Raw genomic sequence first — 14,958 nt, forward strand, 5'->3', positions numbered from 1 at the left:
TTTTTTTTTTTTTTTTTTTTTTTTTTTTTTTTTTTTTTTTGAGACGGGGTCTCGCTCTGTCCCCCGGGCTGGAGTGCAGTGGCCGGATCTCAGCTCACTGCAAGCTCCGCCTCCCGGGTTCCCGCCATTCTCCTGCTCAGCCTCCCGAGTAGCTGGGACTACAGGCGCCCGCCACCTCGCCCGGCTAATTTTTTGTATTTTTTAGTAGAGACGGGGTTTCACTGTGCTAGCCAGGATGGTCTCGATCTCCTGACCTCGTGATCCGCCCGTCTCGGCCTCCCAAAGTGCTGGGATTACAGGCTTGAGCCACCGCGCCCGGCCCCCCTTCTCTTGAGATTTCCTCTTTGGCCCATGGATTATTTAGAAACATATTGTTTATTTTTCAATTATTTGTTTTCCGGAAATCTTTCTGTTATTGGGGATTTTAGTTTAATTTGATTATAGTTCTGTTTCTAGTTCTGTCCCTTTAAATGTTTTGAGGTCTATTTTGTGCCCTAGAATGTAATCTATTTTGGTGAATTTCTCATAGGCAATTGGAAAGAAAGTGCATTCTATTGTTATGGTTGAGGGAGAGGAGTTCTATAAATGTCCATAAATATCTAATTAAGTCTAGTTGGTTGATAGTGTTGTTCATGTCTTCTATATTCTTACTGATTTTCTGTCTACTTGTTCTATTAATTTCTGAGAGAGGAGTTTTAAAGTGTCCAACTGTAACTGCAGTTTGGTCTATTCTCCTTTCAGTTATGTTGGTTTTTGCCTCACGAGCTGTGTTCACATTTAGGATTGCATGTCTTGGAGAATTGACCCCTATATTATTATAGAAAATCGCCAAGATTTTCTTTTCTCCTAAGATTGGGAACAAGGATGTATTTTTATGACTAACATGAAAAGAAAAATGACAGACCAATAGCCCTCATGAATATAAATATAAAAATCCTTCACAAAATATGAGCAAATCTAATCCCATGATTAAATAGAAAGTATAATGCCTTCTAACCAAGTGGGGTTCATCCCCGGAAGGCAAATCTGGTTCACCATTATAAAATCAATCATTAGCTTTCACCGTATGAACAGACTAAAGAAGAATATGCAGAAAAAGCACTTAACAAAATTTAAAATCCATTTGTCATTAAAACTCTCAGCAAACTAGGAATTGAGGGAAACTTCCTGAATCTGACATAAAATACATATAGCCAGGATTATACTTGATGGTAAAATATTATTTTCCCCCTAAGACTGGGAACAAGGTTGTTGTGTCTTACCTCCAACTGTCAACTTTGTACCAAAAATATTGGTAGTACAATAAGGCAAGAAAAATAAAAGGCATACAGACGGGAAAGGAAGAAACAAAACTATCTCTGTTCTTAGATGACATGACTGTTCACATAGAAAACTCCAAAGAATCTACACAAAAGCTCTTAGGATGAATAAGTGAGTCCAGCAAGGTCTCAGGATACAATACAGGTCAATATCCAGAAGTCAGCTGTATTTCTCTACAATAGTAATAAACATTTAGCATTAGGACATTTAGAATTTTTTTAATTTGAAATTTTAAAAATATTTTTAATACATTTAACGTGTATGAAATTGAAGTTATGTGAAAATGTATTATATGGAATATAATAATATAATATACTTAGGTATAAATCTAATAAAATATGTATAGAATCAATAGGTCAAAAACTACAAAATACTGATAAATCAAAGAAGCTTAAATAAATGAAGAGATGGAAGGCTTGTGATTATGAAGATGCCAATTCTCTGCAATTTGATTTACAGATTAAATGTAATCCCAATCAAAATCCCAGCAAGCTCTTTTTATAGAGATCTAGAAACTGATTATAAATTTTATATTGAGATACAAAAAATTATAATAGTCGTATGAAAAAGAATAAAGTTAGCAGGCTCACACTACCTAATTTCAAGACTTACCATAAAGCTCCAGTGTGGCATTAGCAAAAGGGCAGACAACTAGATCAGTGGAACAAAAGAGAGAGCCCAAAAATAGACCCACACAAGACAAGCCAACTAAATTCTTTTTTCAAAGGTAGAAAGGCAATTCAGTGGAGAAAGGGTAGTCTTTTCAATGAAGAGTGCTGGAACAATTGGATGTTCATATTGCAAGAAAACGAACCTCCATATATATCTTACAGTGCCAAAAGCATGTTACATAAAAGAAAAAATTGGCAATTGGACTTAATCAGAACTCAAATCTTTTGCCTTGCAAAAGATACCATTAAGAAAATGAAATGTCATGCCACAGACTAGGAGAGAGTATTTTCAAATCATAGATCTGGAAAAAGTTTTTTATCCAGGAACCAGGTGCAGTGGCTCATGCCTGTGGTCCCAACTACTCGGGAGGTAGAGGTGGGAATATTGCTTAAGCCCAAGAGTTCAAGGCTGCAGTGACCTATGATGTTGCCACTGCATTCCAGCCTGGGCTACAGAGTGAGGCCCTATCTGTATAAAAAACAAACAAGTCTTTTTTTCCAGACTAAATAAAGAACCCTCAATTCAACAATAAAACATAAATGTAAAAATGGGCAAAATACTTGAGCATATACTTCATCAAAGAAAATATAAAGATGGAAAATAAGCATATGAAAAGATGTTTAACCATCATTAGTTACTAGGATAATGCAAATTAAAACCATAATTAAGATAGAACTATATACCTATTAGACTGGCTAAGATTTAAAAAGGTACAGTTGCTGATGACAAATGTGGAACTACTGGAACTCCCATTAATTGCTAATAGGAATGCAAAATGGTACAGCCATCTTGAAAAAGATAGGCAGTTTCTTATAAAACTAAACATTCACTTGTGATGTGACCCAGCTAACTGCTGACTACTAGGTAGATTTTTAAAAAATTTCTCCTCATGCAAAAATCTGTGAATCTTTGTATTCGTTTTACAAAGTAATCACCCCAAACTGGAAACGTCCCAAATGTTCTTCAACAGGTGAATAGATAAACTAATTGTAGTACATTCATTCAATAGAACACAGCACAGCATCACAAAGGGACACACTGTTGATACATGCGATTGCTTGAGTGAATCCTAAAGGCATTATGCTGAGTGAAAGAAGACAGACCCAAAAGTCTACAAATTGTGTGATTCCATTTATATGACATTCTGGAAACAGCAACACTGTAGGGATGTGTGATAACTGTGAAATGTGTATTTGGTCTTCATCCAGTTTCCTGTCATACAATTCCTGAATCCTTAGAATCTCCAAAGTGATGTCATTTTGTGTGCTAATGAATTTACTGATGGCTGGCAGCCCCTAAGTAGCTTCAGGATGGCAACCAGTCACAGGAAAGACCAAGGCAGGATTAGAGCGTTGAGCCTTTCACTCTACCCCACAACCTCTGGGGAGAGGGAGAGGGTTTGAAGGTTTAGTTGATAATCAGTAGCCAATGATTTAATTAGTTGTGCCTCTATAATGAGGTTCTCGTGAAAACCTGAAAAGGACTGGGTTCAGAGAGCCAAGCAGCTGAACCCCTGGAGACTCCTGGAGGGTAGTATGCCCAGGAAGAGCGTGGGAGCTCCTTGTGCCTTCCTCCATGCCTTGCCCTATACATTTATTTATTTATATCCTGGAAATATCTTTAAATTTTTATTTTTTTCATTGACACATAATAATTGTACATATTTGCAGGGTACATAGTGATATTTAGATACATATAATATATAGTGATCAGATCTGGGTAATTATATATCCATCATCTCAGACACTTATTATTTATTTGTGTTGGGAACATTCAATATCCTCTTTCTAGCTTTTTGAAACTGTATGTTATTGTTAACGGTAGTCATCCTACAGTGGTATAGAGCACTAGAACTTATTCCTCCTATCTAGCTATAATTTTGTATTCTTTTAACAAATCTCTTCCTGTCCCTCCCTTCCCACCTTCTAGTATCCTCTGTTCTACTTTTTACTTTCATTGATCATCTTTTTAAGCTTCCACATATGAGTTAGAGTATGTGGTGTTTTCACTTTCCATTCTTGGCTTATTTCACTTAACATAATGTCCTCCAGTTCCATCCATGTTGCTTTGAATGACAGGATTTCATCCTTTTTATGGCTGAATAATATTCCATATAAACCAGTAAATGTAAGTAAGTGTTTCCCAGATTTCTGTGAGCCACTAGCCAATTAGTCAAACCCAAGGAGGGAGTTGTGGGAACTCTGATTTATAGCCAGTCAAAAGCACTTTGAATGACAGGATTTCATCCTTTTCATGGCTGAATAATGTTCCATATAAACCTGTAAATGTAAGTAAGTGTTGCCCTGAGTTCTGTGAGCCACTAACCAATTATTCAAACCCAAAGAGGGAATTGTGGGAACTCTGATTTATAGCCAGTCAAAAGCACAGGTAAAGCAATCTGAGGCTTGCAGTTGGCATCTGAAGTGGGGGCAGTCTCCTGAGACTGAGCCCTCAACCTGTGGGATTTGATGCTGTATTCAGATAGATCGTGTCAGACTTGAATTGGAGGATACTCAGCTGGTGTCCACTGCAGAACTGATTGCTTGGTTGGTGTATAGGGGAAGAAAGCTCCGTATGTTTGGTCACAGACACATTCTGTGTTGATTGTTGTGGGGTAAGAATAGAGGAAAAATAGTTTATTTTTTTCCTCTCTAGTCACAGGATGGAACATAGAGTGTTTGTTTTTATGGCTTGGGGTTAGGAGGAGGGATTAGCTAGAAAAGGACCGCTTAAGGACATTCAGAGGATGATGGAACTCTTCTGTATCATACTCTCTTGGTGGATGCATAACACCGTGTTTGTCAGATCCCATGGAATTGTATGCAGCAGAGCTATTTTTTTTTACTGTATGCAAATTAAAAAAAAAAAAACAAAATCAACCAGGAACCAAAGACATAATGCAAACTATGACAAAAGGTCTAAGTGTGTTACAAATGAATGACCTAACCACATTGTGGGAGGTGGAGGAGAAAATCATGTGTTGAGTGGATATTAGGCTAAAGACAAAAAGTACTGTATACAAGTACTGTACTCTAGTTGATATTTTTTTTCTTACCAGCGTATGGGCTAACAGTTCTGCTATCCTTACCAGGATATGGGCTAAAAATTTTTTTTGCATACATGTACACTTAACATGTATACCAGGATTGAATAAGTAAGTAGCAAAGTTTTTACTGTCAGAGACAGAATCAAAGGAGGAATGCTAGAACAAAACCTATGGATGTTGGATTGAAGTCAGAGATATCGGTATGAGTCAGTATGAGTGCATGCTTTTAAATACACAGAGAGTTGCACACACACAAAGTTAGTAGATATAAAAGTAGATGTGGCTATGTGTGTATACAAGGGTTAGTGTATATGTGTCTTTGTCCACTTTGAGGACCTAGAAGCAGTGATGTCCCAGTACCAGTGAGCAACCTAGTGCCCAGATTTTGTTTTTCTAAATACCATTCTCTAATAAAAGGGACCTTGGAAAGCTTTGGAGAAGTGGTTTATTCTAGTACTGGGTCAACAGAAATATAAGATGAGCTTAAAGTATTTTGTGGTGTCAGAGAGTAGGGAAATACTTTTAAAAAGAAAGAAAGATGGCATGTCAGAAGGATACAGGAGCCAACCCAAAAGATCTCCCAATGGCCGAAGCTGTAATAATGAGCTACAAAATAACAGTAATATTGGATTATGGCCCAGAGCATAAAAAATACCCATGAGCCCATACTGATAGGAATAAATGATTGAGCAAATAAATGGGAGAGAAAGAACAACTCTTCCTTATAGAAGTATCACAGATAATAAATGTGGAAGGAACGAGGGCAATAGAAAATCACCGTGGGAACACCACTGTAACACTTGCCTCAGTGAGACTCGCCAGTGAATGCAAAATTAATGGACAGAACCTTAATAAATAGTTACCCAAAAAATCGTTTCCCAAATAATATTTTATTTTTTATTTTTATTTATTTATTTATTTTTTGAGACAGAGTCTCACTTTGTCACCCAGGCTGGAGTGCAGTGGTACGATCTCAGCTCACTGCAACCTCTGCCTCCCAGGTTCAAGTGATTCTCTTGCCTCAGCCTCCCAAGTAGCTGGGACTACAGGCGCCTGCCACTACGCCTGTCTAATTTTTGTATTTTTTAGTAAGGATGAGGTTTCACCATATTGGCTAGGCTGGTCTTGAACTCCTGATGTTGTTGATCTGCCTGCCTCGGCCTCCCAAAGTGCTGGGATTACAGGTGTGAGCCACCGCACCCGGCCCAAATAATATTAAAAAGAAAAATAGTGACTTTATAATGGAGAAATCTGGCAGACATCCCCTCATGTAAGTGATGAAGGTTACCATCGCCAGTAATCAGATACTATGTCCTCTCTGCATAATGATGCACTGAATGGGCGTATCACCTCTGTGGTCATTGCCCCCTACATTCACAAGCACATCTAATTATGGGAAAACATAAGACAATCCCAAAATGATGTGCATTCTTCAAAATACCTGACCAAGACTTCAAAAATGTCAGGGTCATGAAAGACAAGGAAAGACAGTGCTGTCACAGGTCAGAGGAGCCTACGGAGATACAGCACAGCTCCATGCAGCGTGGGGTCCTGGATCGGATCTCAGACCAGCATAAGGACATGAGAAGAACAGCCAGTGAAACACAGTGAAGTCTGTAGTTTAGTTAATAGTGTTGTGTCAATGTCAGCTGCTTAGTTTTGATCATTATACTGTGATGATGTAGATGTTAATATCAGGAAGCTGTGTGAGGGGTATATGGGAACTCTATTCTGTGCAGCTCTTCTATATGTCTAGAATTATTTTAATGTAAAAAGCCTTTGTTGTAAAGCTAACCAATGAGAAAAAGGGAAGAATACGTGTTCTTTGGTGAAAAGCTTGGAAGTGACTGGTGTAGAGGAAGGAGCATCAAGAACAGAAAGAGACTTTGTGCCTCCGTAAGCCACACTTTGATTTTACAACTGGTTAACTGAGGCCCAGAGAGCTCAGAGGACTTGGCCAAAGACACAATGCAAGTAGCTGAAGGGCAGGACTGGGACGGGGTTTCCTGACTCATAACGTGCAGCTATTTGATCTCATCCTGTCTCTGCTCCAGGGTTGGATTTTCCTCTTAATTGTTCTGATAATGCTGTTTCTGCTTTGCATGTTTTTAAAAGTAGATTTCATAGCCCCGGTTAAACATTGTGTTGAGTCAGATACCGCCCATGTTCCCTGTTGTGGGTGTCTGTTTTCATCATTTCTACCCTACAGGCGATGGCTTATGTATTTGTCTTACTCTGCTCAGCAGAAATTGGAGACCAGCAAAAGGCCTCCATCTGGAACTTCCACTACCTCCAAGAGCACCTCTCCAACCCTCACGCCCTCCCCCTCACCCAAAGGGCACACTGCAGAGTCCTCAGTGTCTTCCTCCTCATCCCATCGGCAGTCCAAGAGCAGTGGGGGCTCCAGCAGTGGCACCATCACAGATGAAGGTGAGTCCCCTGAGGGCTTGAAACCCCACCTAGTCCTCTCACCATGATGACCTGGCAGCAAAGAACTGCAAGGTGACCTTAATTGTTATAACCATCCTAGGTCAGGTTTTAAGAAAATTTACAACAAACATGTCCCCCCTTTTCTCTGATTCTGCCTTGTATTTTTGTCTTCGCTGTGCAAAGGTATAGTATGCTCCCTCAGAGTTTTTGAGTATAGGTGAGTTTTGTTTATATGCACAAACATACACCCGTGGAAATGCTTCTCCAACACGAACTTACTTTCCCTGGACCCTGTACCAGTCAGGATTCTTTCAGTTGCAAGTGAGAGAAACTCCATTCACACTGTTTCAAGGAAAAAAAATGAAACCTGACATTTCATTGGCTCATATGATGGGAGTGTCTAGGGTGTGCTTCAGCCATGCGTGAATACAGGTGCTTTGGGAATGTTTCCAGGTCTCACGTAGGCTCTCTCCAAGTGGTGGCAAGCAGCTTCAGGCATAGTTTTGTCTTCATACTAATTTTTCAACCCCAGCAGAAAGAGTGCTACTTTCTCAGTAGGTCCATCAAAATCCCAAGTAAGGCCATTGGCTTGGCTGTATTTATAATGACCTGGGTCGGTTGCCCATCCTTGACTATCTCTGTGTCCACAGGGGTGGAACATGTTGATTGGCCATGCCCCTTGGGTCAGTTGTCTGCTTTGGAGCGGAGTTGGGGTCCAGCCTGCTGACATTTGTGTATTGGAAGTGGGAGAGAAAGAGTTCCTCAAAGGAAAATTTGGAAATACTGTTTCCAGGAGGAGGGGGATGGGTGGGGGCAAGCAAAAGCAGTTGATGTCTGCTGCAGCCAGGAGAGCCTCGGAACCTGCCTTGTGAATTACAGCCTCTGCAGCCCCCATGCAGGAATGATGAGGGAAGATGGAGTGGGTGGTAGGGCAGGAGCAGAGGCTTTGCAGTCAGGCCCCAGGAAAGATAAAGGCAGATGAAGAAAGGAATCTCATCCTTTTAAACTGCCGTCTAGTGGCCCCTAGGAGCTGGGAGAGGGGAAAGAGGAAGGGAGCTTTGGTGACACCTGGGGCCCAGGCAGGTGCAAATCGAGGAATATAAATCAGCAGGGAGGAAAATCTGATTGTGTATGTGGCCCTCACAAATGCATTTGTGGGCAGCTCGCTGCAGCTGCTGAGGAGGAGGGTGCTGAGCAGGTTCTGCTGAGCAAGGTAAGTTGGAATCACCTGCACAGGCTGTAGTCTGTACTAAGTTGATAAATGCGTGCTGCCACTGGTATCCTACTTATTTGGGGGCTACTTTTATTGTTTTGTGATATCCAGTGTGATCATTTATCAAGGCCTCAGAGGTTCACCAGCAAACTCCTTCCTCCCCAACTGTATTTTCTATGTGGAGTCTTGAGTTCCACACTCGTGAATTCTCCCACCTCTGAGGTTTTCAGGAATTGAAGCCCCTGGAGATTCAGTTAGGTATTTATGCCCCATTGTTTTCCAAAAACAGTGGAGACAGTGGATGTCTGTATGGACTGCCCATACCCACTCTCTTTCCCTCTTGTTCATTATTAAAAATGGTTTGCAAAGTCCTAATTGGGATGAAGAAAGAAGAGGGCCAATAGCACTTTACTTGTAGAATAATTTCTCTGGTTCAGAAAGCTTAGTTTTCCCATTGAGAGTTCCTAGGTCTTGAGGCCACAAGCTGTTTGTCCTGTGGTATATGATTGTTATAGGCCAGGGGCTGCAATCCATCCTCTGTTTTTATGATATTCTGGGAAATATGTGGTCCCAGTCAAGGACACATGTGAGCTTTGCCCCGCCTCATCTCTCCATCTGCATTCCTCCTCTCTGGACTCCACCTGTTAGAAGCAGCAAGGCTTGTGACAGCATCACCTTCTCAGCCTCACATTAGTTCCAGGAGGTTTTATTGGGCAGTCCCCTGGGTGCCCTAACCTGTGCACCCAGGGGAACTCACAGGGAGACAGACACATTCAACATAATGACATTAGAGTATAACACAAGGTGAGGTCATACCTGCTATCGGCACCATGTGCCGTGGAAGGCTCCCCTGGCAAACGGGCACTCCAGCTGGACCACGACGCTGGGAAGAGACAGGCAGTGGGGTGCCAGAGCTGACTGTTCAGTTTGTAGGAAATGCCCAAGCTAGTTGTTAAACACAACCATTATTTACAAATCACATAAACTTAGAATTAACTAAATTATAGAAATATAACAGTATATTGTACTTAAAATGTATTTTTTACTCATTTTTGTATATTTTATTATCTGTGCTCTTGAGGTTGTGTATATCTCATATCTGCAATGTGAATACCCCATAATGATGTGTTCCTACTGCGCATCTCTGCTCAGCTTCACTCTCAGGGATATTAGATTGGTAGGTTGAAATTGGCTATGATGGGGGTATTCACACCATGGAAACTGGCAAATGCCGTCAATCAGGGCTTGCTTTTTTTTTTTGCGACAGGGTCTTACTCTGTCACCCAGGCTGGGGTACAGTGGCACGATCACAGCTGACTGCAGCCTCAACCTCCCTGGTCGCAAGCAATCCAGGGCTTGGTTTGTTGTCTTATAGATATTGTCCACTTGTAATCTAGGCAGTGATGGAAAAATGTTAACAGTGAGGGTTAAACTTAAAAGTATGTTGTGTCTGTAACTGTCATCTTGTGAATCACACAAAAAATTGAGAAAATATTCTTCCAGTATCTGAAAATCGTTATCTGATTCAGCCAAGTTGCTCACCTGAAGTTCCAACGTTAAGTCTTTGTTGTTTCTTTTTATCTTTCTTGTTCATGTAAACAAAACTCTCAGCCAGCGTTCATGTTGGAACCATATTCCTTGGCTGTGGGTACAAGAGTAGGGCAAAAACAAATGAAAGCATTTGGTGAGAATCAATTGGCTATATGGAATTTATAAGAAAGAATATTATATGTTTTATTATTTGTAAATCGTGTACCATAAATCATTTATATTAGTAAAATCAACAATAGATTTATGTGCCTGTATACATGCATACATCTTCCCCCTGAGAACCAGTTGTTAAGCATTTACCAGCACACCACTGTGGACCAAGGCTGCATGTGTAGGGAACGGCAAGAGCAAAGGTTTGGTGTCATGAAATACAACAGATTATGTGTGGATTGGGATTTGATTTGTCTCATACGTCCTCGCTCAGTAGCCTTTCTACTGTGAAGCTTTCCCTAGTCCCTTGGGCTGGGTCAGCTGTCCTCTCTGTCCCCACCTCGCCCTATTCTTGCTCTTCACCGTAGCATGCACCACCCATGAGAAAAGTGGAGAGCAGGTGCCTAGCACAGGCCTAGTAGCTAGACCACTAGATCACTGGGCTTGATTCCCTGCTCTGCCACAGTCTAGCAAGATGACCTCACCCAAGATGTGGTATCGAGCCTTTCTGTGCCTCAGTTCCTCATCTGTGAATGGGGACAGTAATAGGATCTACCTCATTGGTGTTGTAAAGAGCAAGTGGTTCATCCATGTACAGGCTGACTGATAGTACTGTGTATTAGCTTTCACCCTCCTCATCCTATCCTCCCAGCCACACTGAGCATCACAACAGGGACCTCTCCATCCTTGCTACCCAGTGTCCATTGGGCACAGTGGTAGTCAGTGCTGGAAGGAAGGAAGGGAAGTAGGGGAGGGAGGGAGGGAGGGATGGAGGGAGGGAGGAAGTAGGGGAGGAGGGGAGGGAGGGAGGGAGGGTGAGTTAAGAAAAGAAGGAACCCAAGCCTCCTGATCACTTATTTAAGCCACATCCACTGCCTCAGGACCTTTGCACCTGCTCTTCCCTGTCTGGATGCTGCCTAATGCTCTTACTCCAGATATCTGCATAACTCACTCCTTCATTTACTGCTCATAGGTCACCTTATAAGAGAGTCTTTCCGTGACCATCCTCTGTAAAACAGCGTTTGTAAAACTGGAAATGCTGTCATCTACATTAATCCTGCTCTCTTCTTTCTTGCTGTCTTGCCTATCAGCCTTTGTTTGTTTGTTTGAGACAGGGTCTTGCTTCGTAGCCCAGGCTAGAGTGCAATGGCATAGTGGCATAATTGCAGCTCGCTGTGGCCTCAAACTCCTGGGCACAAGTGATCCTCCTGCTTCAGCCTCCTGAGTCACTGGGACTACAGGCACACACATCACACCACCCAGCTAATTACTTTTAAATTTTTTGTAGAGATGAAATCTCATTGTAGTGCCAGGCCTGGTTTTGAACTTCTGGGCTCAAGTGATCCTTCACCCTCGGCCTCCCAAAGCCCTGGGATTACAGGCACGCACCACCTGCCCGGCCCCTATCAGCCTTCTTATTGTCTGTTTTGGTATCTGTTGAGTCCCCAGTGCCTAGTTTGGCAAATCACGTTTGAATGTGTGAGTGAGTTATTTCTCCAAGCCCTCAGGTGCTGGGTTTGTCTCCTTTTCTTTATTCTCCCTGTTCTGACACCCAAATCATCCTCTTTTGCCCTTCTGGCTCTGCTGTTCCACATAGATGCCTTTTTCCTTCAGGAAGGCCACAGCCTCTGCACACTTGAGCCAAACCCTGGCTCTGCTCTGAAGCCCACCACCTTCTTTCTTAAGTTCTTCCTCACACTAGCTGAGGACTTGCTGGCATTGGCATTTACTGCAGGCATTGGCATTTACAGTGCCTTCTCGCGCAGAAGGCAGAGTTTTAGTTCTGGCAGCTGCAACTCCCAGAACTTGAGGGTCGCATTCTGGAGGGAATCAGTCAGTCCTGGCCCAGGCTCTCTGTGTCTTTGCAGCCTGACGTGGGGTTTTGTCAATTGCTGAGGACCTACCTTGAGGGGAAGAGGGTGCAGGTGGCTCAGGACCCACCTCCAGCCTCATCTGCAGGAGCCCAGCTGAGATCAGCTTTCTGTGTTGGTGTTTCTTATAGAATTTCATTTGAAATAAGATTACCACTACTTTATAGAAGTTTGGAGACCACTTTTTTGATAACGTTTTACCAAATTCTAAAATTTTTTTTTTTCACCTTTCCCTCTTGAAGATGAACTGACCGGAATCCTTAAGAAATTATCACTTGAGAAATATCAGCCCATTTTTGAGGAACAAGAGGTAAGAATGCTCTTTTTGAATGTCAATTTAAATCTTACTGTAAAAGAAAACTTTGTCTAAATGTGTAGTTTTTCATTTTGCAAGCCTAAATTGATCTCTTGCACTGAGACAGCTGAGGAAATAGAATTCATGCTCAGCGGGTTTAGTTCAGTTTGTTGTTGTGAAATCCTGGGGACTTATGGCTAGCTTTGTTATGATAGAATTTTGTAATTTTGAGCACTACTTTGTCTAGAAAAGTTTATTTCTGTCCTGAAAACATTTTTTTGTTGTGTGTGATTGACTGGCAGACTTATAGGCTTAAAGTGGGCTGATAGTAAACCCTGAGGAACCTGTGTTATGTGTCTGGATCTAAAGTCTGTGGTGGTCGGAGAGAGTTGCTCTGTGTTTAAAAACATTCAGATTCACATTAAAAAATACTGTTCTGGAGTTTGGCACTTCCTCAAAATATTAAACATAGAGTTACCGCATGACCCAGCAGTCCTACCCCCAGGTATATTCCCAAGAGAAATGAAGACATACGTCCACACAGAAACTTGTACACAAATGCTTGTAGCAGCATTATTCATGAAAGCCGAACTGTGGATACAACCCGAATGTCCATTGACTAATAAATGGATAAATAAAATATGCCTGTGCCGTGGAATATTATTTGGCCTTGAAAAGAATGAAATACTGGCACATGCTACAACATGGATGAACCAGAACACATCTTGCTAAGTGGAAGAAACCAGTCACAAAAGGCACATAGGGTGTGCTTCCATTTATATGAAATGTCCAGACTAGGCAAATCTATAGACACGAAAAGTAGATTCGTGGTTGCCAGAGAGTTGGGTGGAGGGGTGGGCGGGCAGAGTAGGGGGAGTGACTGGAATGGATACACAGTTTCTTTTGGGGGTGATGAAAATGTTCTAAAACTGAGTGTGTGGTGATGGTTACACAACTCTGTGAATATACTAAAAATCATTGAATTGTATAAATAGGTGAATTGTATGGTGGATGAACTATATCTCAGTAAGCTGTTAAAAAATTTACTGTTTTAGCCAAGTAAAACTCCTCCACAGGCCCACCAGCCACCAGGGTATAGTCACTGGTTTAGAACATTCTAGTGAGCCGCTTAGTAGGTGAAAACTGTCACAATTGCAGAGCAATCATGAGAATCACTCATTGTCCCCACCAGACTTGAGATGCAGTTGAGGAGCTTGTATTTTAGTTCAAGAAACAAACAGAGGGTACAGTAGCTTTCCTCCTCCTGTTTGCTTTTCTGCCATATGCAGTCTACCATTCCTGCCTCCCTGGTGTTTTAAACCTTAGCAATGACTTTCTCCAAGAAATCTTTCCCTATTGCTGATCGCTGCCTGCTTTTGCTGATATGTTTATGCCTTCTTGGAGTATAAGGAGAACACATCTTTTTTTTTTTTTTTTTTTTTTTTTTTGGAGACGGAGTCTCGCTCTGCCACCCAGGCTGGAGTGCAGTGGCCGGATCTCAGCTCACTGCAAGCTCCGCCTCCCGGGTTCACGCCATTCTCCTGCCTCAGCCTCCCGAGTAGTTGGGACTACAGGCGCCCGCCACCGCGCCCGGCTAGTTTTTTGTATTTTTTAGTAGAGACGGGGTTTCACCGTGTTAGCCAGGATGGTCTCGATCTCCTGACCTCGTGATCCGCCCGTCTCGGCCTCCCAAAGTGCTGGGATTACAGGCTTGAGCCACCGCGCCCGGCCAGGAGAACACCTCTTAAAGTACACTTCTGCTTCCTGAGGTATCGTGTCTCTGGCTCACAGGGTGACATTTGTTCTGATTTCTTGGCCTTACCCCTTTTTCTGACCTGGCATGTCTGCGAGTTCACCTCTCCTTCATTCAGAGGTTGTTGTGGTTGTCCAGCGTAGGGAACGGGGGTGTTTCAGCTGACGTACAGAGCTTCGAGAATGTTCACGGGGAGAGGAAGGCAGGCTGTGCAGATTTGCTCTTGATTTTTTTTTTTTTTTTTTTTTTTTTGAGACAGAGTCTTGCTCTGTCGCCCAGGCTGGAGTGCAGTGGCACGATCTCGGCTCACTGCAAGCTCCGCCTCCCGGGTTCATGCCATTCTCCTGCCTCAGCCTCCCGAATAGCTGGGACTGGCGCCCACCACTATGCCTGGCTAATTTTTTGTATTTTTTAGTAGAGATGGGGTTTCACTGTGTTAGCCAGGATAGTCTCAATCTCCTGACCTCGTGATCCGCCCACCTCGGCCTCCCAGAGTGCTAGGATTACAGGCGTGAGCCACCGCACCGCTCTAATTTTAATAACTCACTCACCTAGAAGTTTCTGCAGCCTCTGGGGTCAGGGAGGGAGCTGGGGCCTGAGGCGGTGCCATGGGGAGGGCTGGCAGCCACTGGCTGAGGACCTCTGTGTGTGGTAGGT

The 14,958-nt window shown here is 42.5% G+C and overlaps 1 protein-coding gene across 3 annotated transcripts in view; it reads left to right on the forward strand.

The window, feature by feature from the left end:
• ANKS6 (ankyrin repeat and sterile alpha motif domain containing 6) overlaps window positions 1-14,958 on the forward strand; it is a 65,893-nt gene that overhangs the window by 33,229 nt on the left and 17,706 nt on the right. For 2 of the 3 annotated variants that reach the window (XM_025360403.1, XM_025360401.1), the window contains exons 12-13: window positions 7,285-7,468; window positions 12,496-12,563. In XM_025360403.1, coding sequence (XP_025216188.1) covers window positions 7,285-7,468; window positions 12,496-12,563 — 252 coding nt within the window. Of the gene's footprint in view, window positions 1-7,281; window positions 7,469-12,495; window positions 12,564-14,958 lie in introns of all 3 variants that reach the window. The other variant, XM_025360402.1, reaches the window with a different exon arrangement.

The sequence above is a fragment of the Theropithecus gelada genome, chromosome 15 (genome assembly GCF_003255815.1).
Source record: "Theropithecus gelada isolate Dixy chromosome 15, Tgel_1.0, whole genome shotgun sequence".
NCBI classification, from domain to species: Eukaryota; Metazoa; Chordata; class Mammalia; order Primates; family Cercopithecidae; genus Theropithecus; species Theropithecus gelada.